At 48.7% G+C, this 23,851-nt stretch overlaps 1 protein-coding gene across 14 annotated transcripts in view; it reads right to left on the bottom strand.

Annotated features, from left to right (window-relative positions):
* Positions 1 to 23,851, bottom strand: part of ARHGAP26 (Rho GTPase activating protein 26) — a 476,857-nt gene that overhangs the window by 93,482 nt on the left and 359,524 nt on the right. For all 14 annotated transcript variants that reach the window (XR_002342097.1, XM_013987610.2, XM_021085444.1 and 11 more), the window contains one exon: positions 14,329 to 14,488. Coding sequence is in view for 13 of the 14 variants with exons in the window: in XM_013987610.2 (XP_013843064.2) it covers positions 14,329 to 14,488 (160 nt within the window). In the remaining variant the exon portion in view is untranslated. The remainder of the gene's footprint in view (positions 1 to 14,328; positions 14,489 to 23,851) is intronic.

Below are 23,851 nucleotides of genomic sequence, written 5' to 3'. Positions count from 1 at the left end.
CATTCTCATTTGAGTTTTATTTTCATATGAGGTTTTTTTCTTCTAAGCTTTCGTTGCTTTTAAAAAAAGAAGCCATGGTTAAAAAAAAAGAGAAGAAAATGATAGATTAAAAATCAGGACAATGCTTCTCTTTTTTTTCTACAGATTCAAATACGATAGCATTATTACAATAACGACCACTTCCATGATGTCTACTGTGGAAAAGTCAGCACTATTCAACGTCGGCGCCCCAAGGACTGGGAGCCTATGTTTTCCATGGAGCTCACTCTGTTCTGAGTGACCGTGAGCATCAGGTACTGTCCTCCCCATTTATAACAAAGGACTGAGGCACAGAGGTTAAGCTGCCATAATTACAGATGACAACATAGAAACCCATGTCCCGAGATTTTATAGATTCCTTTTTTAAGTGCATATAACACAACCATACCCATTCTTTAATCAAGAAAGATCTTTTGGGAGTTCCCATTGTGGCTCAGCAGGAACGAACCCGACTGGTGTCCACTAGGACGTAGGTTCAATCCCTGGCTCCGCTCAGTGGGTTAAGGATCCAGAGTTGCCGTGAGCTGTGGTATAGGTTGCAGATGTGGTTCAGATCTGCATTGCTGTGGCTGTGGCATAGGCCAGCAGCTGTAGCTCCATTTCGACCCCTAGCCTGGGAACTTCCATATGCTGCAGGTGCAGCCCTGAAAAAAGATCTTTTGAGACTCTCCTTTACACCAGGCATTCTGGGTACAGCAGTACTTGAGGCCAATACATTTCCTGTGGTTAGAGGGTTTGCATCTAGTGGCTATGATTTACTGAACATCTACCACATCAGGCACCAGGTCAAGTGTTTGGTATGAGTTATTTAATGTTAACACACGTCCTCTCCATCACTGGAATTCTAGTCTTTATACAGTTTTGTACCCTATATGTTTCACCTAACATTGTATTCTAACATTTCCCCCTTCATGAAAAAATCCTCAAAATGATTCTTTTTGATTGTATAACAGAGTCCCTGCATGAAGATAGCAATATTTATTGGCCTGTCATTTCCTACTCTTTGGAGCAAGCTTGCTTCTGGATTTTCTCCTTCCCAACAATCATGAGTGATGACAGGACAGTGGTGACACCCCCAATCCCTTCACCTATGGGTGGCCCTGGAAACATCAGAGTCTTTCTCACGGCTTCCTCTCCTTTGTGCCTGCATTTAAGAGCAGAACTCAAAAGCTGAGATATAGGAAGTAAAGTCATAAGAATGACAAGAATTTCAGCCAAAACAGCTGCTCTCCATGAGTTGGCAGGTCCCTGGGCTCCAAGGATGCCAGCCAGCTGGTTCAGTCAGTCTCGCTCCCAAACACAGCTGTCTGAAAACAGCATTATCATATTTTCCCTAAGGGATTGAATTTTCAACAAAATAAATTGAATCACTACATAGCTGAGTTCAATTGGGGCGAGGAGGTAAGGAGAGAAAGGGACTTAAAGCAAAAACAACAAAAGCCTCCTGACTTCCAGGAGCTGCAACCCCTGAAAATAAGCCCCAGTGCTACTGAGGTCTCTAGGCTCCTTCTGAGTCTCTTCAAGCGAACGAAAAAGAAATCACGATTGTTGCTGAGCTCAAGGACCACAGCCTCTAAGAAGCTCTCTCCCCCTTTACTCTGGCCCCTGAACAATGCTGAGCCACGGCTGCTCCTAGGTGATTATCATCGGCACTTGCTCTTAGATGTGAGTGTTTGCACTGGGCCTGGCACTTTACATGACTCATCTCTAAGCCAAAGGTCAACCCAGCATAGCACGCAGGACGACTGCTCCACAGGAGAGCTTTCCTGCGGCACACAGCTCAGGCGGGGGGCCAGGACAGAACCCTAGGGCTTCAGTTTCTAACATCTACAACTCTCCACCTCCGCAGCAGTTATTATGCATTCAGCTTATCTTCTCCAGCCAATCTACACTATAGAAGTCGGTGCCCCAGACCTACAAGTATGGTTTTTGGCAAATAATGATGTCTCTTAGCACTCTTCTGCCTCAAGTACAGCACGTCCAGTAATCCCAAGCTACAAACCATTTGAAAACGAATTCAGACTTAGTGACGGCACCCAGCCCCTTATGTCTGGCCTCCCAATTTTGTTTCTCTTCTCCTAATGAGCTACTGAGAATGAGATCCTAGCCTAAGCACAATGGAACAAAGATAACGCCTATGCATTTTAATTTCAACGGTCACCAAAAATGTGAGCATTTCCTCTTTCCTAAAAACTGTAATAAGGTGCTGGAGAAACAAAGACAGTGAGTCGTGAGGAAGGATCGTGGATTTGGATAGAGGCGTGGAAAGTTGCTTCCAAAATAATGTTTATACAGTTTATACACAGGAGAACAAGAGGAGACACAGGAACACATGAGAACTGCATTCTGCTCATTGGCTGTTTTCTCTAAAAGGCAAGCTATCGGCTCATACAAGAGTCAGTTCTAGGAGATGGAGATTTTTGCCATAGGCCAGAGCTATGGCCCTGAAGGCCAGCTCTCTAGGTCTCAGTGTGAGCCAGGTCCAGGTTTTTTTTTAAAGAATTAGCACAGGATGAAATGCACTAATGTGCAAGTTAGCCCACTGCATAATGTGGTGTGCCAGACATGAGCCTATCACCACTAAGATAACACGTTTTTCCCAGGCACAGGTGCATCTCTGCAAATCAGATCAAGTCGGAGAGAAGATACAAACCTCCGTTAAGGAGTCTGGGGAACCACTTCCCAATTCCTTGTGCTCCTTTAACTCTGAAGCTTGAATACATGTAAGTGGTGGAAAGTCTGTTTACCGTCCGGCCACCTTCTGAGCCAGGCCAAGAGTGAGTGCTCAAAGCGGGAGTTGGAATTCTCACAGAATCAGAGAGTTTTATTGGTTATTCCAATTCTATTTTGTTTGGAGGGAAGACTTCCAGAGAATCCCATGACGTTTCCTTCATTCGGTTGAGAACAATCATTGTACAAACACTCTGCTGAATGATGGACGCATGAGCTCACATAACCTACGAGCAGTGGATTTATGAGGCTCGACCATGTGGCTGGAACAATCTACTCATTTCACAGAGACTTTCCAAATTGACACAAAGGCGGGGGGTGGGGTGGAGTGGGGATTTACTCTGTGCCCCAAGTGCCCCGTTAATTCTGTTCAAACCTACAAATGAATTCTGACTTAGGAATGCTTTAGACATAAAAGTTATTAGGAAGGCTGTAACCTTCTCGAAGCTACCTGGGAATAAGATTGTGAAATAAAAATATAATTCTGGATAACTCTCCCCCAGTTTCCCCAAATTCAAGCTTCCTATAAGTGGAATTAGCAGACCTATAAATACCCAGCTACTGCTTCTCCTTAAGCCATGTGGCAAAGGGGTCAGGGGCGGGGGGTGGCTTGGCCTCTGCAGTCACACAGAGCCGGGCCGAGTCCTGGTCCAGCTGCTTAATCAGTGGGCAGCACCTATAGCTCCACGGACCTCACCACCACACGTGCTGGCATCACTGCCACATCACTGTAAAAAACAGAGGAAAGACATTTACAGGCATTTTATGGGTCGAAAGCAAATAGGCTTTGGAGCTACACACACTTGGGTTCAATGCAGGCCAAGAGGCTTATTAACTCCTCTGAGCCAGTTCCCTTTGTGTAAACGGCATCTGGTCTTGCAGGGATCCTGAAAAGCTAATAATGCATGTTAACTGCTGAGCACGGAGCCTGCAGAGAGCAGGCAGGAGGGAGGGGTGGTATAAAGGACGATACAAATGACCAAAAACTTTTGAGTGCTTATCATGCTGTTATTTACATGGATCATCTCAGGATTTTACTCGACTATTGTCCTTGTCATCCTGGAGGTGAGGACACTGAGACTCATGGAGAGTAACTGGCTTTTCAAGGTCACAGAGAGAGCCAGTCCCAGGACAGCTCGGCTGGACTATCAAGGTCTTAACCACGTGTGCCCTTTACACCGACTATTCCTTTGAGAGACAGAGCGTAAAATGCAAAGATCCTAAGTTCTGGAGTCTGGTGGATCTGATTTTAGTCCCTCGCTGGCTCTGGGACTTTGAGCAAGTTACACACCCCTCTAACCTTTCGCTGCAGCATCTGCAAAAACTTCCAGGACTGAGGCGAGGCCGAATGCTGTCTGACACTCAGTCTTCAAAAGACATGACAGCGCTCAATAAAAAAGTATACGAAGGGAAACAACGGGAGACTCAACAATGAATTATTTGCAGTCAGGACATGAGGATTTAATTTTCTAAGTGCAAATTTAATTACGGCTCTGTGCAAAACATTGATCTCAACGGCTTACAGCAGGGCTAGAATTTGCTGTTCTCTTCTCCTTGCATCATCTACAAAATTCGCATTTCACCAGCTTCCCTCCGGTCCATCTTGACCCCGGGGACCACTGACGCTTGTGGACTTCTTAGCCATGTCACATACGCGTCTGTGAACCTTCCCCAAATCCCATCTGTAACATGCTCCTGCCATTTACAAGAACCCAGAGCCTCCCCACAATGTGTGTGGTGGACTCTTTATTATGTGCTGTGATTTTTATAGGAGGAAAATTAGGTCATGATGAAGAGTTCCTGGTCTTGAACTGCAAAGTAGCTCTGCGACAATAAATCAACGGCAGAGGCCTGGAATCACAAGGCAAAAGAGAGAGGCTTCTATACCAGAAGCGGGAAGCATTTTCTAGAGACACAAGTGCACCAGGGTCTCAAGCTATCAAGGATAATCACACATATGGACTTGTTTCATCTGAGCAGTGTCTGCTTTGCAGATGGAGGACGAGGCCTACGGAGCATGGCTCACACACTGCCCACTCCTTCTAGCAGCAGGCTACACACACAGCCTTTTCAGAGCCCGAGAAGCCATAAACCCAGCGCCTTTCTGCTGGAAAGCCAGGCAAATCTTAGCAGGCCTCATGTAATTGAACAGTTAAGAAGCCAAATTCAGAGGCTGCAGCCACAGGGAGGTTTTTTAAGGACAGTTGGATGTCTGATGTCCTGTTGATATCAGCATTTTGGCCCAGAGAAGAACCATTTGGAAAGTGGTTTGCAAAGTTTTATTAAAAGTCCTTCAAAAGGAACCAGTTCCATTTAGAAACTGGCAGAATATATAGCTGGCCTGGGAAATCCATGGGATGCTGTGATTTTCCTTATCTCCAGAAAGATTCTATTTCCTGTTATCTTTGCTGGCGAGAGGAACAGATTCAAACATAACACAACTCCACCCTTATTTGAGAACCATTAAAGGAGCTTCACAGCTCAAACAATGATTGGTTTATCTGATGCTTTACTGAGGGAGAACATACGTGTTTGGATCCACAGCCTTATCACCCTAATGAAGAAGAGTTTGCACTGCACTTGACCCTAAAAAAGAAAAGAGGCCTCTGACAGAAGGAGTCCAGCTGAGCACAGAAGTCAGTCCAGTTTATTTCTAAACCTAACATAGACAGGACCAAAAAGAGTATATTCATGGACCAATGCACGGAAAGGTTAACAAAAGTGAAAACCTCGGGGAGTCAAGGGGCCCAGGCGTCATCGTCATCGTCACCACCATCCATCACGCACGGCAACAGCCGCTTGAAAAACCAAGGCAGTGACACACAACTGCCCGACACCTGTCAGTTATCAGAAGCTGTCCAATCAATTGCATTCTACTAACTGATGTATTCTGTGTGTGTGTACAGGTCCCAACACGGATGCAGTGGATTTCAAAGCACCAACATTTTGGTAAAAGCAGATCAAGGCAGTGTGGTGGGCCCACATCAGCTCAAATTGGATCATCTTGAGAGACACTACCATTTTAAAGGGAATGCAAGGTTAGGACTTGCTGCTTACCCTAGGTGTTAAGCAAGGACATCCATGGTGACATACTCCTCACCTTGACATGTAAGGTTAAAAGTTAACAGGTGTTATGATCTTGCAATCCCACGTCTCGGCATATACCCAGAGAAAACTCTAATTTGAAAAGATATAGTCACCTCCATGTTCACTGCAGCACTAGTTACAATAGCCAAGACATGGAAGCAACCTAAATGTCCACTGACAGATAATGAATGAAGATGACGTGGTACACACCTACAGTGGAATACTACTCAGCCATAAAAAAGAATGAAAAATTCCATCTGCAGCAACATGGACGGACCTAGAGATTCTTTTACTACGTGAAGTAACGGAGGAAGAGAAAGGCAAATGCCATCTGATTTCATGTACATGTGGAGTCTAAAATATGATACAAATGAACTTAGCTAAAATAGAAATAGACTCACCGACATAGAGAAGAGACGTGTGATTGGCAAGGGGGACGAAGAGTGGGGGAGGGATGGAGTGGGAGTGTGGGATCAGTAGATGCCAACTACTATAGACAGGATGGATGAACAACCAGGTCCTACTGAAGAGCAGAGGGACTGATACTCAATATCCTGTGATAAACCATAGTGGAAAAGAATACGAAAAAGAATGTCTATACAGGTGGGTAACCGAATCACTTCACTGCACAGCAGAGACTGACAACACTGTAAATCTACTATACTTCAGGAAATAAACTTTTGAAGAAGTTAACATAAAAGGGGCACTGACCTTTGGGCATTTGTAAGAATTAACTACTAGAAGAGCCACACTCCTATCTCTTCCAAAGTAAACTGAGGGACTGCGACAAGAACCAGGACAACGTATTTTGGGAAACATCCACAGGCATTAAAGGGACAATACTGATAAAAGCAGGGGGTGCGAGTGGCATAGGGCACACGTGCGCACATCCATGTCCTGCTTCGTGTGCAGAAGCCTGGGAACACCGCAGCCCAGAGAAACACGGCGGACTCTGCCAGAACAAGGCGGTCCAATCCTATGGTTATATGCTGGAACTTAACTGGAAGATGTAAGACATACAAATATCCTGGGATTTCATGTGTAACCCAAAGTATGAAAAGGTGGCAGTTTCTTTTCTTTTCTTCTTTTTTTTTTTTTTTTAGGGCCACATATGCAACAGACAGAAGTTTCCAGGCTAGGGGTCGAATCAAAGCTGTAGCTGCCGGTCTACGCCATAGTCACAGCAATGTGGGATCTGAGCCATGTCTGCCTACACCACAGCTCAAAGCAATGCCGGATCCTTAACGCACTAGCGAGGCCAGGGATCAATCCCACATCCTCATGGATACTAGTTGGGTTCATTACTGCTGAGCCACAATGAAACTCTGACAGTTTGTTTCTTGACAGGGTTGTTCTTTCTAGACATCTGTATTTTTCAAAGTCATTGGCAAATTAACCTTTAAATAAAAAGAAATGAAAGAAAGGCAGAATTTCTAGGCTTTGGAGTATCTTGGACCATGACAGCATTCAATATTTTGAAATCTTCACTAGAAGCATACAAATATTAATAACTTCCACTATAACCCATGGAAGGTTACACACTAGAACCGAGCAGTATTGGCCTGCTTGATGTTTTGGGCCTCGGGATGACAAGTTGTGAGCTGAGGAAAGGTTTTGTGACCACAGAAGCGGCAACTGAAAATAATTATCCCCTTGAAACAAGCGCGGAAAGAGCCAACATCTTCGGCCGCTGAACTTTCAACTCTGATGTGACAACAGATTAAAAAAGAGCCAGACTCTTAGGTCTGTTCTTTAGCTCTCTTATAATCCAAGTGGAGTCCACGGTATGGAGCTGCTGATGGGAAATGATGCCAGGAGCAAGTATTCCCCCTTCAGGAAGTCCAGCAAGAAGGACCACATAAAAGCCTTAGGACCTCACTCGACCCCATAATAAGGAAAGGCTTCCGAACCAAGGTTATGGTCTCTGAGTGAGACCTTCCAAACCCAGAGCCACACGTTCACGACAGCAGGGTCAATCCTCTGGTTGTGTTACTTACGTCATGAGTGATTTTTGATATCAGCAACCAGAGTACAATCTGGTGTGGCTTCCAGGGGTGTCTTTCTCAAACGCTGATATGACAACATCACCCCTCCTATACGGAACCCCCAGAGCTCCCAGTTTTCAGGAGTAAAGGCCGACCTTGCCCACAGCTTTCAGGACCCTTGCCAAGGGGGCAAAATCCATGCGTCTGGCATCACCGCCAACCACGTGCTGACATCAAACCCCACGTTCTTTCTCAACCACGTCACTTCAACACACACGAGGTGAGTGATGCCGACCAACTGATGAACGTTCCTCTACTCGCGCTCTGCCTAGAGAGCCTCTACTGACCCGTCACAGCCCAACGCAAGCTGAATTAAATGATTTCTCCTCAGGGTATTCGTCTTACAGGAGGTCACTCAGCACCCTGTATTATGGTTAGTTGTATCCTGAGAAAACGGGAGGGCCTGGGACTGAAAGGTCCTGTCTTATTTATCTTAGGTCAACAGTAGATGCTCAACAAATGTCAGAGATGAACAAGAATGTTGACAGCCTGCGCTGGGAAAGCAGTCCTACGTCCAACCCTGGTTCCTCTTCTCACAAGCTGTTTCTTAAACTCTTTGGACTTTGAAATTTAAACATGTAAAATAGAGCTAAAAATGCCGACCTTATAGTAGTGCTGCAAAAATTAAGAAACATGACGAATATCAAGTTGCTTCAGCACAATAACTTGGGGACAATAAGCGATAAGAAAAGGTTAGCTATTACTGGAGTTCCTGTCGCAGCACAGCAGAAACGCATCCGACTAGGAACCATGAGGTTGAGGGTTTGATCCCTGGCCTCACTGAGTGGGTTAAGTTGCCCTGAGCTGTGGTGTAGGTCACAGACGTGGCTGAGATTCAGCGTTGCTGTGGCAGCTGTAGCTCCTATTCCGCTCCTAGCCTGGGAACCTCCATGTGCCGTGAGAGCGACCCTAAAAAAAAAAACCAAAAAACAAACCAAGAGGTTAGCTATGGCTATTATTATTCTTACTGCTAGATTAGTTACATTAAAGAGCCGTGACCACCAAGTGAGTAGATAAACCAGTATGTATTACCAACACAGAAGGAGAAACATTAATGACCACGGGCCCACGCAGAATTCCCATCTTCTGGCGTTTTCCTCTCTTCCTTCACTTTGGGGTACCTATTTTGTACTGGTTGTTCACACACTGCTCTTCTCCCCAGGGCTGTGCAGGAGGAGAAGGAGCAAGTCTCCGGAGCTCTGCAGCCGGGCAATAAGCACGTGGTTAGAGACGACCTCTGGCCAAACTGAGCATCCGTGACAAATAATAGCAACAGGTGGACTCTCTGTGACAAGACGTGCTCAGCAGGTGTTTCTAGACCAACAGGTGCTGTCCTGAGGGTGTGCAAATGCGCCAGGGACCACAGAGAGGAGTCGGTTTTCATCGGTAACCCCTTGTTTGCAGGTCTCGTGTTAATCCTCGGTAGACAGGAGGGCAGGGAGGCGGGGAAGGAGGAGGAAGCTGCGGGGTGGTGGGAGGAGAGGAAGAGCCCACCCACATTAGCCAGTGAAACCATGGAAGCCCTTCTCCTTCTCCTGCAAAAAAGATGTTCCATACGCAAAAAGAAAGTGCATTTTCTAGACAGCAGACCACACTCTCTCTCTTTGACGTGTCCACTTGAAAGACGATGACGTGTCTCCAGTTTTCACCCCCGATGGCTTCGCTCTCCAGATGGAGGCTCCCACAGGGGCAGCCCGTTGGCTGCTCCCTGGCTGCACACAAATGGCAAAGCTGAGGAGACACAGGAGAGCATTTTCCAGAAGGACTGCTGAGGCGCTGCCGTGACTAATCAGAAAGGGGAGGCTTCCCTCACAAGAGCTCTGTGCAAACGTGCCAGTGATGGAGCGGGAGGCCTTCCGGGAGGCGGTCTGCGGAGGTGGACGCACACAGGCCCTCGCAGGCCCCAACGGAAGGACACTGTTCTCTCTCCCAGAGGTGGGCTCTACCTCCTGCCCCTTCCACCTGGCCGGACTTGGGACCAGCTTGGACCAATAGGAATGTACAGGGGAAGTGACACAGTCTATTCTAGGTCTGGGCCTTAAGAGGCCTTGCAGCTTTTGGCTGTGCCCTGCTGAGAGTCTGCCTCGATGGCTACCTGAGGAGAGAGCATGTGGACAGAGAGAGGGTGCCTGGAGGAGGAGCAGAGCGTCCCTGCCAGCAGCTAACCCCGAGGTCCTAGACAGGTGGAGTCAGGCTGCCTTGGATCTGCCAGGTGCAGTAAACCCACCCACCACAGCAGGAATCACACGGAACACACACCTGCACCTGCCCCAGATTTCTGGTCCACGGGATGGTGAACAAGAAAGTCACTGCTGTTTTGGAGACGATTTGTTCTGAATTGAAACAGACATCTTCCGGTGGGCGCGCTCTCTCCCTCTGCCTCTCTCCGAGTGGCTCCAAGGGCCACACGCCCGCGTCTCCTTATCCACCTTTGGCGCTGTCTCCTTATTCCTGGGTCCCTCCCACTTTTAGTCCAAGGCACCAAGTACACTTCTTAGATGAAGTGTTCTTAACAGCCCAAGAGAATCCTACGCTGGTAACTGTGCAGGACGAATATCTAAGGCACGCAAGAGGGCGCATGCTGCCCAATGCTTGCTGCGGACAGGATGAAATGACAGGTGGAAAACATTTCTTCAAGTGAGCTCTCTGAATTTCATCTAACGTCCGCCACTGAAGTCAGAAAAGCCGTCGCTCGTGACATTTGTGTGTGAGTTTATGCTGCTAGAAAATTACAGCCGCGCCCAAGGGAGTGCTCGTTAAATACTGTTAACTAAGCCCCGCGTATTGAGAATTTAAAGGGGGTGACAGTAGGCATCTGAGGACATCCGCCTGCTCTGCTGGCAGCTGAAGGTACATTCTCTTGGCAGCAAATTCGCCCAAAGCATTGGCTCCAGAAAGCCAGGGGCTCTCGGGGCACCGTCACGGATGCTGTTGAGGTGGACATCGCAGGCTTCCAAAGGAAGCTTAGGCAGCATCTGCTGGACCAGGCCTGAAGCTCCATGTGAAGAGAAGCCAAGCTACCTTATTCTAAGCTGTTTACCAGAAAGGCAAGCATGATGACTATTAAGACCGCCTTCCCAGAATCAGCAGCAGGCACGGCTCTTGCATGTTACGTTGGCCTATTGCGGATCCCGAGCTCCCTCGGGACGGGAGACAGAGACTCCGCTGCAGCCCTTACCCCAGCAAATCATGGTGAAACTCACACACGCTTGCACTGGCTACACGGGGACGTCACTCTCACAGGCATCCATCCCATCTCTGGCGAACACTCACGAAAAAGAACCCAGAATGAAGCCCTGTCATGCTCTTCTGATGTGTATGTACCTCGGCACATGCACACGAGAGGAACACAATTCGTAATCCACCAAACCAGATGAGTGCTGTCACCGGTTCCTGCCCAGAGACGTGCAGACCTGGCCATGCATTTCCTATTTCATTTCTATTTCTATATTTTGTGCTCAAGTCGGGAGGGCTGCTTGTTTACACAAGTTTCAATATGGTGATTAGCGGTATCTGGTCTTTTTTCTATCAAGCTACTTTCGAATGGGTTCTGGCTTGGAAGACTCAAGGGCACCAAACAGTTACAGGCCAAAAACCATCAGATGCTGCCTGCTGTAAGCTCAGATATGCCCCTTAGGGACGTGAAAGATGTGCGGCTTGCTCCTGAGAGATCTATCTCAACATTGAATATTATTTTGTCTAAGGAAAGCTGAAGTTTTCAAAGGATCATTTTGAGGAAGGGGCACATGTGACACTCAGGTGGACTTGGTTCTATTTTCAGAGAATTCTGCTGAGATGGCTAGAAACAACGGTTTACCCTTATTGCTTCCTCCATGCCGGAATCTCGGTTGAGTCCTTAGGTAGATAAATCGCCTTATCTGTCCTCAGGACACATCAGCAGAAGGAATGTGGCCCCCTGGCGAGCTGGTCCTCGAACTTGCTTCCCTCTGCTCTGCCCAGCTGGGTTGCTTTCCCGGCCTCCAGTGCCGTGAGCTGTGGTCACATGACTGGGTTCTGGCCAATGGCAGGTGGAAGAAAAGGAGGACCGCATCCTCTAGGCGTGGCCCAGGCACTCCTGCCCCGTCTTCCACGCGCTCCCATTCCTCACCCACTGGCTGACTGCGGGGATCTGCAGACCAGAAGGCAGAGCCACCAGATGGAAAGCACTTGGGTTGCTGAGTCACGGGCAGGAGCCCACCCTCGGAACAGCCCACGAAGCTGGAGGGTCAGCACAAGACAGAGGTCTGCCGCACAGAGTCCCCGATATTGTGGGGTTATTTGTTACAGAGGTTACACTGTATTGCAAGTACTTTTAAGAACATGGACAGGCGAGGTCATCCGCTCAGGGTCCCGCAGGGAAAAGGTTTAACTCCAGGTGGATTGCTTTGAGAAGCGATGTTACGAGCTGCTCTGAGTCCACTCCCTTTCCACAAGTCCATGTTTATCACGTATGACATCCTCTTCTCCTCCGCCTGTCTTACTCCATGTGAGGGAAGGGGCGGGACAAAGTCCAAAGTTTGGGATGGAGGAGAATGTCTTCAGACATGTCGTCTGATGTCCCACGTCTTCGTTACCCACGTGAGAAAGAGGCCATGCTGTTTACGCAGTTTGGGAGGACACCTCCGTTACTTTGCGCAAGTTGAGATTCAGAGGGTCTTTAGTAGTTATCAGTGCTCAAATTACCCCCCAAACTTCCTGCATAAAACACTGAATATCTCCCCACTTTCTGTGGGTCGGGGGAATTGAGGAGAGGCTTGGCTCGGCTGTCTCTTGTGAGTCTGGACTTGAGGTGCCAGCTGTGGCTTCATGCTCTGAAGGCACAGCCAGGGCTGGAGGACCCCTTCCAGACTGACCGACTCACACGACTGGCAGGGTGACCGGTCGTTGGCAGAAGCCTCTCTTCCTCCCCCGTGGCCTGTGTGACGGCCTTCCCTACCGGATGGCTCACTTGCCCCAGAAACCAAGGCAAATGCTGCAAGGTCCTGGGCCTGGTTTCAAAGTCCCCGTCCATTGCTTCTGCAGTTCTCACTGATCAGTCCCCACTGATGGCACTGGGATCCCTCATTCACCGCCGGAAGGGACTACACAAGACAGTGAATGCCAGCAGACAAGGGGCACTCTGGGGGCTACCATGCCCATTCATCCATCCAACACATACGTACTGCGTGCACACCCAGGAGCTGTGTGCCCTCAATATAGGACAAAACATAAAAAAGTCCCTGCTTTCACGAACCAAACGTTCTAGAAGAGGTCAGAAAGACAACAACGGTAATCAGTAAGTAAATCACATGGTGTGCTAGAAAGTGCTGAGTGCCACGGGGCCAGGGAAGGCGTCGCCAAGGGGAGGGGACCGTGCGGGACACTCTGGGTTCCCGTGAGAGCTCAGTGAAACGGGAGGCCCCTGGGCAGTTCCGAGCAGACAACTGATGTGATTTGACCTCACATTAAAAAGAAAACAAATCTGGTGGCTGCCAGGAGAGTAGACAGTTCAAGGGTGGGAGCGGGGAAACAAATTAGGAGGCTCTCATAAAAATACAGACGAGAGATGACGAGGGCGGATGGTGGCGGTGGTGTGCCATCGGCGCGGTGGCCAATGGTCAGAGTTACACTGACTTGGCAGGCGATCTAGCTCAATTCATGCGGCATTCTGGGCAAAAGGTTTCACTTCGGAGGAAGTTTTATATCTTAGCACCTTGGCTGTCAAACGGTGCCCTGGGGGACTCTGTAGGTTCTGAGAAGCTTCATAGGATTTGCTACCAGGAAGTGAGATGGGACAGATGGGTGGAGCTTCATGACCCCTCTCCCAGGCTTTAAGGGCAGCTGTGTTGACATAGCACATTATGTGGGGTGAGGGAGAGCTTCTAAAGATAGACCAGAAACTCCAGTGCCCTAAAGGAAAAGACAGACCACACACACACACACACACACACAGTATGAAACAATACACCACTTACGAAACTGGAAGGAAACTACAGATTAGGAAAATATTTGCGACACAAATGAAAACCATTTACTATTCCGAATACTAAAAGGCTCAAAAATTTTCCTAAGAAGAAGACAACCAAGTGAAAAAAAAAAAAAAAAAGGGTCAAGGGTATTTTCAAAATGGGGCTCTTAGGGGCACCTCCTTCACGGGACTGTCATGTGGTTACAAGGACAACATATACAAAGTGCTGAGCACAGGTGCTGCCACCAAAGAAACGCTCCAGGGGCTGCCCACCGCCACCGCCACCACAACCACCACTGCTGCCACTTGTGCCATCCCAAGATGGCTATCGCTGCCACCATCAGCAGCTGCGTCACCATCGCCAGTGTAAGAGCCACCAGCGGGGCGACCCTGAGTCGACCCTGCAAGCCAGTTCCAAGTCAGCTTCCCCGACGTCGGTTCTGCGGGCACAGGGGGCAAGGGTGGTATCTGACTGATTACCTTTTCGTGATTTTCAATGAGGATCTCAACGACAATGTTCTGAAACTTGATGTCCATGATGGCTGCCACTGTTTCTTCCTGAGGACGCAGCAGCGTGGGTCCGAACACCACGCCAAGGTTGGCCACGGTCATCAAATTCTGCTTGTGGTTGTTAGCGACACTGCGGGGGAGGAAACGAAACGGCCCGGGTGAGAGCAATAGTGTGCAAACAGACACCTGGCTGCCTGTACCCTTCCTCTCTCAGGCTCCGCATCTGGGAGGAGCCAAACGTGGGGACACGTTCAGATGTCCTTGGAGTCCAAAGGGAGGCTCTTCTGTTCATGGTTTTGCCTCCCCAAGGTTCAGAAATCTCTAGGGTTCAGGCTATGTTGCTCTTTCGGGATATGCCACCCCGTACAATTTCCATTTTTCCCGAAACAAGCAACCAACCAAAGCAGCTGTCTTCCAAAATGTGAACCTTTGCACATTTGAATCCCAGCTCTGCAAATCCAGGTAACTGCTAAGCCCTCTTAGTTACAACATTTATACTTGGCTGTTGCTTAAACCGCTGGGATCATGAGCATTTTTTCTAGTGCAAATATAAAAACACTGGACGGCTTGAATGCATTGGCAAACCCAGGCCCAAAAGAGACCACATGTTTTGAAATGGGTAGTCAGTCAGGAATTTGAGCACTTTCGGCTCAAAGCATTCGAGCCCCATCACATGAGACACGTGGCTTCTGTTAAGTAAAACGTATGGCATAAACACAAATTAAAATGCACTACTGTATATACATGGGCATGGCTGTGTTTACGTTATCACGTGCACTCCAGGTCTAAGGACACACAGGGTCAGTAGCAGTTGGGTCCAAGCAAGCTCCTAACACATATGCGTATTTTTAGACAAAACAACTCCCCAAACCTATATCTGAACTCCACACCCAGGTCACCCCAACACAGTCATAAAACGTCAGTGTCCATTTGCTTGCCCTGTGCATAAAAACATACAAATTATCTCTTGACAACAAATATGTGAAAATTTACGACCATTCAGGATTGTTAGAAAAATATTAGGGGCTTTCCTAAATCACCTGTTAGAAGAAGGAAACTATTCATTACTAGAAGCTAGAGAGAAACTGGGCAGAGATGGCCGTTTGCACAAACGTTCCTCCCTAGCATTTACTGCTATTTATACCGCCTATTTTGTTCACACAATTCTATAAATGTCTGCACTGTTTCTCTTGGATATTTGCATTTTGTAGGAAGAAAAGAGGTTCTATTGCTTTAAGTGCTGGGTTTGAACCTGAGCCTTTGCTGAAGACTACATTAACCGGTTTTATTAGCAGATGGGTTTTTTTTCTTGAATTTTCCAGGGTAAAGGTCTCATTTCTTAAAAACCCCTCCTCTGAAAGGGGTGGCTGGGTCTATGACACTTTAACTGTGGGACAGCCCCATCAGGAAGGGAATCTGCTTTCTGACTGCTGGGTGACACCTGTCAAAGAAGATGCTGCCACGGATGCCTTAGCCTGTTTCTGGTCCATGTAAGAAGGGTTTACAAACACTCTCTGAATTCTAGCTGACTCTCCTGATGCTATGTACAGATTCAGCCCAGAACTGGGTCCGGTTGCCAGTTGGAATGCATTAAGCCAGCCGGTCAAGGTCTTACCTGGCCGGGGGAAGGACTTGGGTCCTGGGGCTCCGTCCATCAGCAAGTCTGTGTATTTACAAGCTGCTTGGAAGCCTGGGACTCTCAACATGGGCTTCTTTGTGCAGGAAGTGAATGCCGTGCCCTTCCCCTTCCCTCCCGAAGGAGCCAAGTCAGTCGACGTTGCCCTCCCATCACAGAAGCCCCTTGTGTCAATGAACCAACAAGCTCTTTAGGTATGAAAGCACTTTTAATTGGAGCCCGATACAAAAATAGAGAGTTTGGATGATGATCACTTTACAGCATCACGCTTCGCAACCCTCATCTGACTGAAAGAACAGCCTCTTCAGGAGGCTCCCTGGCTGGACTCTCTGGGTTCAGCTGCATCCTGCCTGTCACCACCAGCTGCTGCCTCCGACGCAGCTCCGCGCAAGACTGTCCTCTGCTGAAAACGACGACAGCCGCACACGACCCTGAGTTGTTAGGAGGGGACAGAGGGACACAGTGCATGTGCGGGGGTCAGCAACGCTTCCACGGCTGACTGTTCCCCTAGTGGGGACCATCAACCAGCGGTAGGCGCCGTACTTTTTAATACCAAGTCCAAACTCCTGTGAAATAGCAGACCTTTTTCTAACGCATCTCTAAGCCCTCCCTGGGCAAGGAACACCATGTTTAAGCTTTGGGCTCCTCATCTTCTTTTTTTTTTTTAAAGGGGGTGGGGGTGAATAAATACATCAACCCAGAGATGGTTGTGCAGATCAAGGGTGATGCGCGTAGTGACGGCTGTTACAATACCCCGCCATCCATCCTCTTTCTTCTTCCTGGCCATTCCTCGCCCTAGAATACTCGCTGACTCTTCTTTCTTGCTTGGCAAACTGTGGATCTGCACGGCGCAGCTCGAAGGGCACTCTTCCCTTCTGAAGTCTCCCTTTCTGAAGTCTCTGCCTCGTCTCCCCCAACCCCCCAGCCCTCAAGGAAGGCAGGAGGGTGGGCGCCTGGATTTATTACATGTTATTAACATCTCAGCTGCTGCCTTAGGATAGAGACGCGCTTATTCATTGGTAGCACCTGCGCTGAGAGCTGGGCCTGGCTCAGGCGAAACACAAGTGTGGAGTGAGTGTGCAAAGACGATGGGAATTGCCGTAGACACGCACGACAGTTACTCTCAACCCAGCGACTTACCGGTAACACCTCAAGTTATTCTTGATGATTTTTGGGGAATGGATCTTAACTATCTCACCCTCCTTCTCCAAAGTCTGGAGCTAGGTTCCAATGCTTAGATTTAATGAGTGAGTCATAATTACTCTGATGTGCAGGCCTCAACGACCAAAGGCATTTGGAAAAAAGGTAAGGTAATTGTGGATAAGCATCTCTGAACACAAATAAGCTTGAGGCTAACCAACATAATTCATTTCCTTTGATCCATTTTGTCTTAGAACCTAAAAAAAAAAAAAAAAAAAAAAAAAAACCCACATCGATCTAAGTCTTGTGAAACGTTGGGAGAAAAAAGCTGCACCTTTCATGACTACCTCCCAGTACCTTTTGGCACACTCAAGTAACAAATTGATCTATCACTCGATTATTACTGCTCACAACTTGGTCGGCTATGTTCATTACTCTGGAATGAATAATGAATGGCTTGAGATCGTTATGCAGCCCAGAGAGAAAGGCGCACACCTCAGCCTCTGCTGGCACCAGCCATCCATTATGGCTTGATGAATTTACCCGTGTGTGGGAGGCAGGCTGGCACCGCGCTGGGAAGCCTGGTCCAGCCAAGGCCACGGGACTCATTCATTAGTGAGGTCTATCAAGTACAGAGAGCCTGCTTTCTCCGTTGGTAATGGAGCAGCTCGGGCTCTTCCCGACACAGCCCAGAATGCCGTGTTGAGTCTTGACTTAGCATCTACACACACGAGGCCCCGTGCAGCAGGGTGGGAGTCCTGGACGTGCCTTTTCTAGGTCCACGTGGACTCTTCCGTGACGCCTCCTCAGGCAGCTGCCCGTGCCGCAGGCCTCCTTTGCACGTTGCGGGGAAACAGTTCCACGTGCAATTTCAGCCTGGGGAAGGCCTGGTTCCTTCCATGACCTCTAAGAGTCTGCCGGCTGAGAGCAGGGCACCTCCCAAGGGGCACGCTATCAGGGCAGCTGGCGGGGGATCTGCACCCCACGTTCCTGCGCCTCCCTCATGAATTACAGGCAATGCGGAAAGTGCGGGTTCCATGGCAAATGACCATGGCAAAGGGCCCTCGTGCCACCTTTGTTTCAAAGGAAGATGGATGGGGCCTCTGGAGTGGTCTGACGCCTCTGAGAGGCAGACGGAGGTCAACAGCTTCCAGATGAAGAGGGTGGCGGGGGGCAGTACCATGAGGGGAGGGGACAGAGCCAACTCTTTTGGGGCCTGTAATGCAGAGCCGCCCAGGCTGTCCTAGGATCACATCTGTTTTCCTAGCGTTTAAATGAGAGTCAGCTCCAGGAGGACTGGGCGTACTTGAGATCAAGGGCGGGTCCTGGACAAAAAAAAAAAAAGGAGTTCCCATCGTGGCACAGCGGAAAAGAATTCGACTAGGAACCATGAGGACACAGGTTCGATCCCTGGCCTCGCTCAGTGGGTTAAGGATCCAGCATTGCTGTGAGCTGTGGTGTAGGTTGCAGACGTGGCTCGGATCTGGCATTGCTGTGGCAGTGGTGTAGGCCGGTGGCAACAGCTCCAATTCACCCCTAGCCTGGGAACCTCCATATGCTGCGGGTGCGCCCTAAAAAGACAAAATAAATACATAAATAAATGAACCACCACCGACTGGACTTCAACGATACCTAGGCCTCTTGCTAGGTTTGCAAACAGGTTGCCCCTTGAGGTCTGCAGTGCTGCTTCAAGGAACGTCCAAGCTGAGTCCTGGCTCCACTGGACACAGCAGTGGTGACCGATGAGCATGATCTGAGATGGGCTGGCTGGGTGGAGTCACAGCACAGCAACAGCACAGCAACCTGTACCTCTCATTTGCCCGCTTCAGCTCCCGATGCCCAGGAAGACAACTACACTTGCTAGGTGTTTTAGACAGTTTTTTATGTTTGTTTGAACCGCATCTAACAGGTCTAGGATAGCAGTTCTCAAATGTTCTGACAATGACTCATGGATGGAAATCCATTTCCCCGCATAGCATCTTGGTAGTACATACATACATGCAGAGAGAGAGGCACACACATACACACATGCCTATCCGAAACACAAGTTTCAGAAACAGTAAGTGTGGTAGGTTCTGTTATTTTTGATTCTAGTCTCTCCATTTATTGGCTTCCTAAGTCAATGTCGCAAGCCACTCTTGCATCCTGACTTAGAAGTGCCATGCTAGGGCTATGAGAAGTCCAAGTGTCATCTCCAACTTACAAACATGGGGGGGGAAAGGCCAAGGACCACAGCACAGCATGTGGGTGGAGTCAGACAGACAGAGACTCCCAGCTGGATGACAGGAGGCAGGTCACCTGGCTTCGCTAAACCCCTTCTAACACCTGTAACATAGAAGCCATCATATCCACCGCATAAAGGTAAAGGCGGATGAAGCAGGATCAGGTGAGTACATCTCCTGGCCTGAAACAACGCCTTAATAAATGACAGCCGGTATTGTCCACGGTGGCGGTCAAGATGTGGGGATGACAGCAGTGGAAGTAGCAACAAGTGCCCATTTCAAGTCGCCCTGTGAGTTGGTGGTGTTACGAGGGATCCTGCTAAGGGGCCTGCTTCTGCCTGGGACAAGAAGCCTAACCGCCTGTATTGAAGGCTTCTGTTACCCTACCCTAGCTATCTGTATTTTCCTCTGGTTATTCTTTGCTTTAGTTTCTTCCTTTTTAAAAATTATGAAATGCTTTTCGAAAATCTCTATTTTCCAGAAATCTCTAAGGATCAAAAATCTGTATTTTCTAAAAAATCTATATTTTCTAGAAATCTCTAAGATCGAAAATCCATATTTTCTATAAAATCTATATTTTCTAGAAATCTATACATCTAGAAAATCTCTATTTTCTATAAATTTTATAATGAAAGTCCATAGAAAAATTCAAAACGATTCCTTTTTCCCATCCCTTCCTTATAAGCATCTCTGGCAGGACAGGCTGAGAGCCTCACAAGACGCTCTTGCAAGGCCACCACACAAACGTTGCCTTCCCAGGCACCAACGTGCCCCTGGCCTGCCCAGCAAGCCCTGCCCTCACCATCCAGAGCCCGGCTCTCAACACTCCTCTGACAAGAAGCCACACAGAGCTCTCTCCTCTGAGTGAAGATGTGTGCGGTCAACCCACGGGCCCCTTTGACAGCGACTGCACCCCTGCTCAGGAGTGGCTCAGGGCGGGGCCGGATCAGGAACCCCGGGGGGGTGGTTTTCTGCAGCACCCAGGCAGGTACTGGGCAGGCCCAGGGCTACCAGTTCTGAAAGTGGTTGAATGGGTGGGCACTCGAGCTGCAGAGAACAGCACTCATCCTACCCAAGAAGCTCCACGCTCTGTGCCAAGACGCTCCTTTTTTTGTGGCATCCCAAGGCAAGCTGGGTTTCCAGGGCTGTCAATGTGGTTCCTTCCACAAGTTTCAAATTCATCTTTAGCATATAGGAGGGAACAGGGCGGGGGATCCTTAATACCACTGGCTGGGAGTTTTCCACTAAATCAAACTGTGTATGTGCGTTGCCTGGACACCACCTGAACTTAATGAGACAGGACCCGTGGAGGGGCCTCTGCCACAGACACCCATCAGGACCATAAATACAGCTTTGCTGGGCTGTCCAATGGCTGGCACCAGAATGAGAGTTTAAAACCAATGTTTCTGTGTACCGACTAGGGTCATGCTCACCAACCATACTCAATATCTCTCTGGGGCGGGCTTTCCAGTTAGAGCCAGACTTGAAGCTTTGAATCACTGCGTGAGGGCATCTGATGGGCACTTTAACGTAGTGTCATCTTCAAGAGACTGTCTTGAGACAAGTAGGTAAGACTCTCACTGTCGTCTTACAGATGAGGAAGCGGAAGCACAGAGAAGTTAAGTCATCTGCCTGAGGTCACACAGCTAATGAGGGGCAGAGTCAGGAAAGGGATTCAGTGCAGCTGCAGCGCCCACAACCTTCACATCAGCACCCTGCGACTCCCCCACTACTCAGGATCAGTACAGCTGGGCTCAAAGAGGCATTCTTTTCCCCCAGAAAATCCAGCCAAAAGTGAATAGAGAGAGCAGTTACATGCTTGAGCATGTGGCAGAAAAAGGGGCTCCCTCCCTCACCACCTAAATGACTCAACTGGAAGAAGGGGGCGAAAAAGCCCGTATGCCTGTGAGAGGAATACCTGACCAAATGCCATTGCTCCTCCCTGCCTGCAGCGAACACGGCTTTGTGCTTCACAAAAACGTGAAAATGCAGAAATACCCCTCAAATACTCACTCCATTTGTAGCTGGCTGGCAGAGTCAGAGAGATGCTTTCTCCTCCTGAAAGAGTGAACACTCCAAGCTCGGGAGAGAAGAAGGAATTGAAAGGGAAAAAAGGAGGAAGGGTCCAACAAATGGTTTCCCGAGCCCCGGAAAGACGATCACAGCTGCCCATGCGCCCTGCAGGCTGCTCTGCTTTCATCAAGTGACTCAAAGCTCTGTAAATCCATGTCTCCTCCACTTCCGGGGAAATGTATAAACTGTATTTCACATGGCTAAGATGTTAAATATCACATACATCAGTTTGAACACCTACTGGGTGCTGACAATTCTTCAGAGCAAAGGAAAAAGGATTTGGGTGAATGCAGCAAAGTCAGGGTACCTCTTTGCCTATGGCTTGTAGTCTAAAGTGGAGATTGTTCCCAAATCTGAGCATGCACCCAGCTCGATTTCCACTCGGGTCTCCTCCAATCCAAGGCCACTACCTGTTTAAACCCACCCAAGACTCCTGTTTTTTTAATTCCAAGTTGAAAAGTCTTGGACTCTAAGATCCCACAGGATCCACTGATCTCTTGGATCCTTCTCCACTGTGCCCCCCTTGGTCCATGGATCTCTGGGCTAAAACTCTCTTAGGCCTGGGGGCCTTCCTTCCTAATGCTGAATCCTGCCCCCTTCCCCCCAGGGGAGCGCTGCAGCCCCTCTTGATCTACCTCCCTGGTTAAGTACCACTCACTTCCCAAAGAGGTCTTTCTGGACACCCCAAACCAGGTCAGGCACCTCCTTACAACTCCTCAATCCTCCTTCCGACACTTAGTGAATTAAGTCATTAACCACAGACGTGTCACTATGTGTCTCTTCCACTCACTAGAAGCTCCAGGAAAACTGGGGTGGCATTAGCTTTCCTCACTCCCTCATCCCCAGGGCCCAGCAGTGTGTGCCCTTATCAGGTGATGGGGTGGGGGGAGAACCGCATGCAAGCTTCGGGAAGCCACCTTCCTCTAAGGTTATCGAGGCTCAGGGGCACCAAATGCCCGGTTTCAACTTTCCTGTCATCTACTGGTGGGGGACAACAGTCGGAGGAGGAGCCTCACCCCGACACCGACGGCACGTAACAAACCAGGTGGCTCTCCTTGGCCACATGCCAACGTGGAAGGTATGAAGGCCAGGAAATACACTTGGGCTCTACTCATCCTTCTTACGCTGAGTGATCGAATCTGCAATGCAAAATACAGCATCCACGCACGGTATTATACCAGCCTTTTTCCAAAGCACTTAAACCCGCGAGAGTAGTGCCTCCCGCCTCGCACCTTTCCTTCCTGAAATCCCTTTATTTTCTTCCTGCCTTGGATTATTAAGATCGGCACCGACAGTAGCAGCAACGGACACTGACTGAGCGCTTACTGTGAGCTGACGGCCTCATTTGACCTTTCCAGGAACCGTGTGAGGTAAGTTCCATCACTGTCCTCCGAGAAGACGCGAAGGCTCAGAAAACCCAGAAATTTGTCCAGAGTCCCATGCTGTGTAAGTGACAGGGCTGGAATCTGATGCCAGGCAGTCTGCATTCTGATTCCAGAGCTACTGCTCCTAAGTGCTCTGGTGCCATGCAGTGTGTGTGCGCGCGTGCTCACGCGTGTGTGTGTGCGCGTATGCATGTGTGCGTGCAAGTACACATAAACACGTGTGAGAAACATACGGTATATAACCTGCCATTGTATCTCTCTTGCCTCTTTCCTTTTCTATGTAGCCTAGCCTTAAAGAGAACATGGATAAAAGGAGAACCAGATTATTTTTAAAAGGATGTTTGGAAAGCAAACAAGGATACTAGGTTCACCTCTGCTCACCAACAGTATAAAATCCCAAAGCTTTTCTACGGGGAGAAAACTAATCTGGGCCATGGGACTTACTGGCCCTCTCCGGGACAGGCCAGGTTTCATTAACAACAAGAATTATACTTTTGCTGCTAAGCCGCCTCGTTTTCCTAAATTAGTCACAGTCATTTAGAGACGCACAGAAGGCCAACTTGAATTCTATTTGCCCTACGCGGCCTCAGCGACTTGGTATTTGAATAGTTTTGTGTACGTGGAAGGCACAGCCCTTCCACCTAGGGGTTCATGGATGAGCTTTTTCCCGGCTCCGATCCTGGCTGGTTCAGACTCTGGACTGTAGCTGTATTCTTGGACCCTGTCCACAGGCCCAGACGGGGAAGCACGCTGCTCACATACAGAGGGACCTGCAGAGAAGCTGGCCCGGGGAAGCCGGCTTCCTGGAAAATTACTTAACTATTTCAAACTGTGTAAGAGTCCATTCTACAGTCCAGTGTAATTATCATGCTCGAAGCATTTTACAGTCTTTTTAAAGTCCTTTCACGTGTATCCTCACTGACTGATTTATTTTGAGGCTCATGTTCTCCAAGGTAGAGTGAGACACTGGAGCACAGAGGAGGCTGAAGAGTTGCCCTTGTATGCACCAATCTGATGTCACCATGCACTGCAAATGC

This window comes from Sus scrofa, chromosome 2 (genome assembly GCF_000003025.6).
Source record: "Sus scrofa isolate TJ Tabasco breed Duroc chromosome 2, Sscrofa11.1, whole genome shotgun sequence".
NCBI classification, from domain to species: Eukaryota; Metazoa; Chordata; class Mammalia; order Artiodactyla; family Suidae; genus Sus; species Sus scrofa.
The sequence above is the reverse complement of the archived record's forward strand: the minus strand, read 5'-3'. Positions and strand labels throughout refer to the sequence as shown.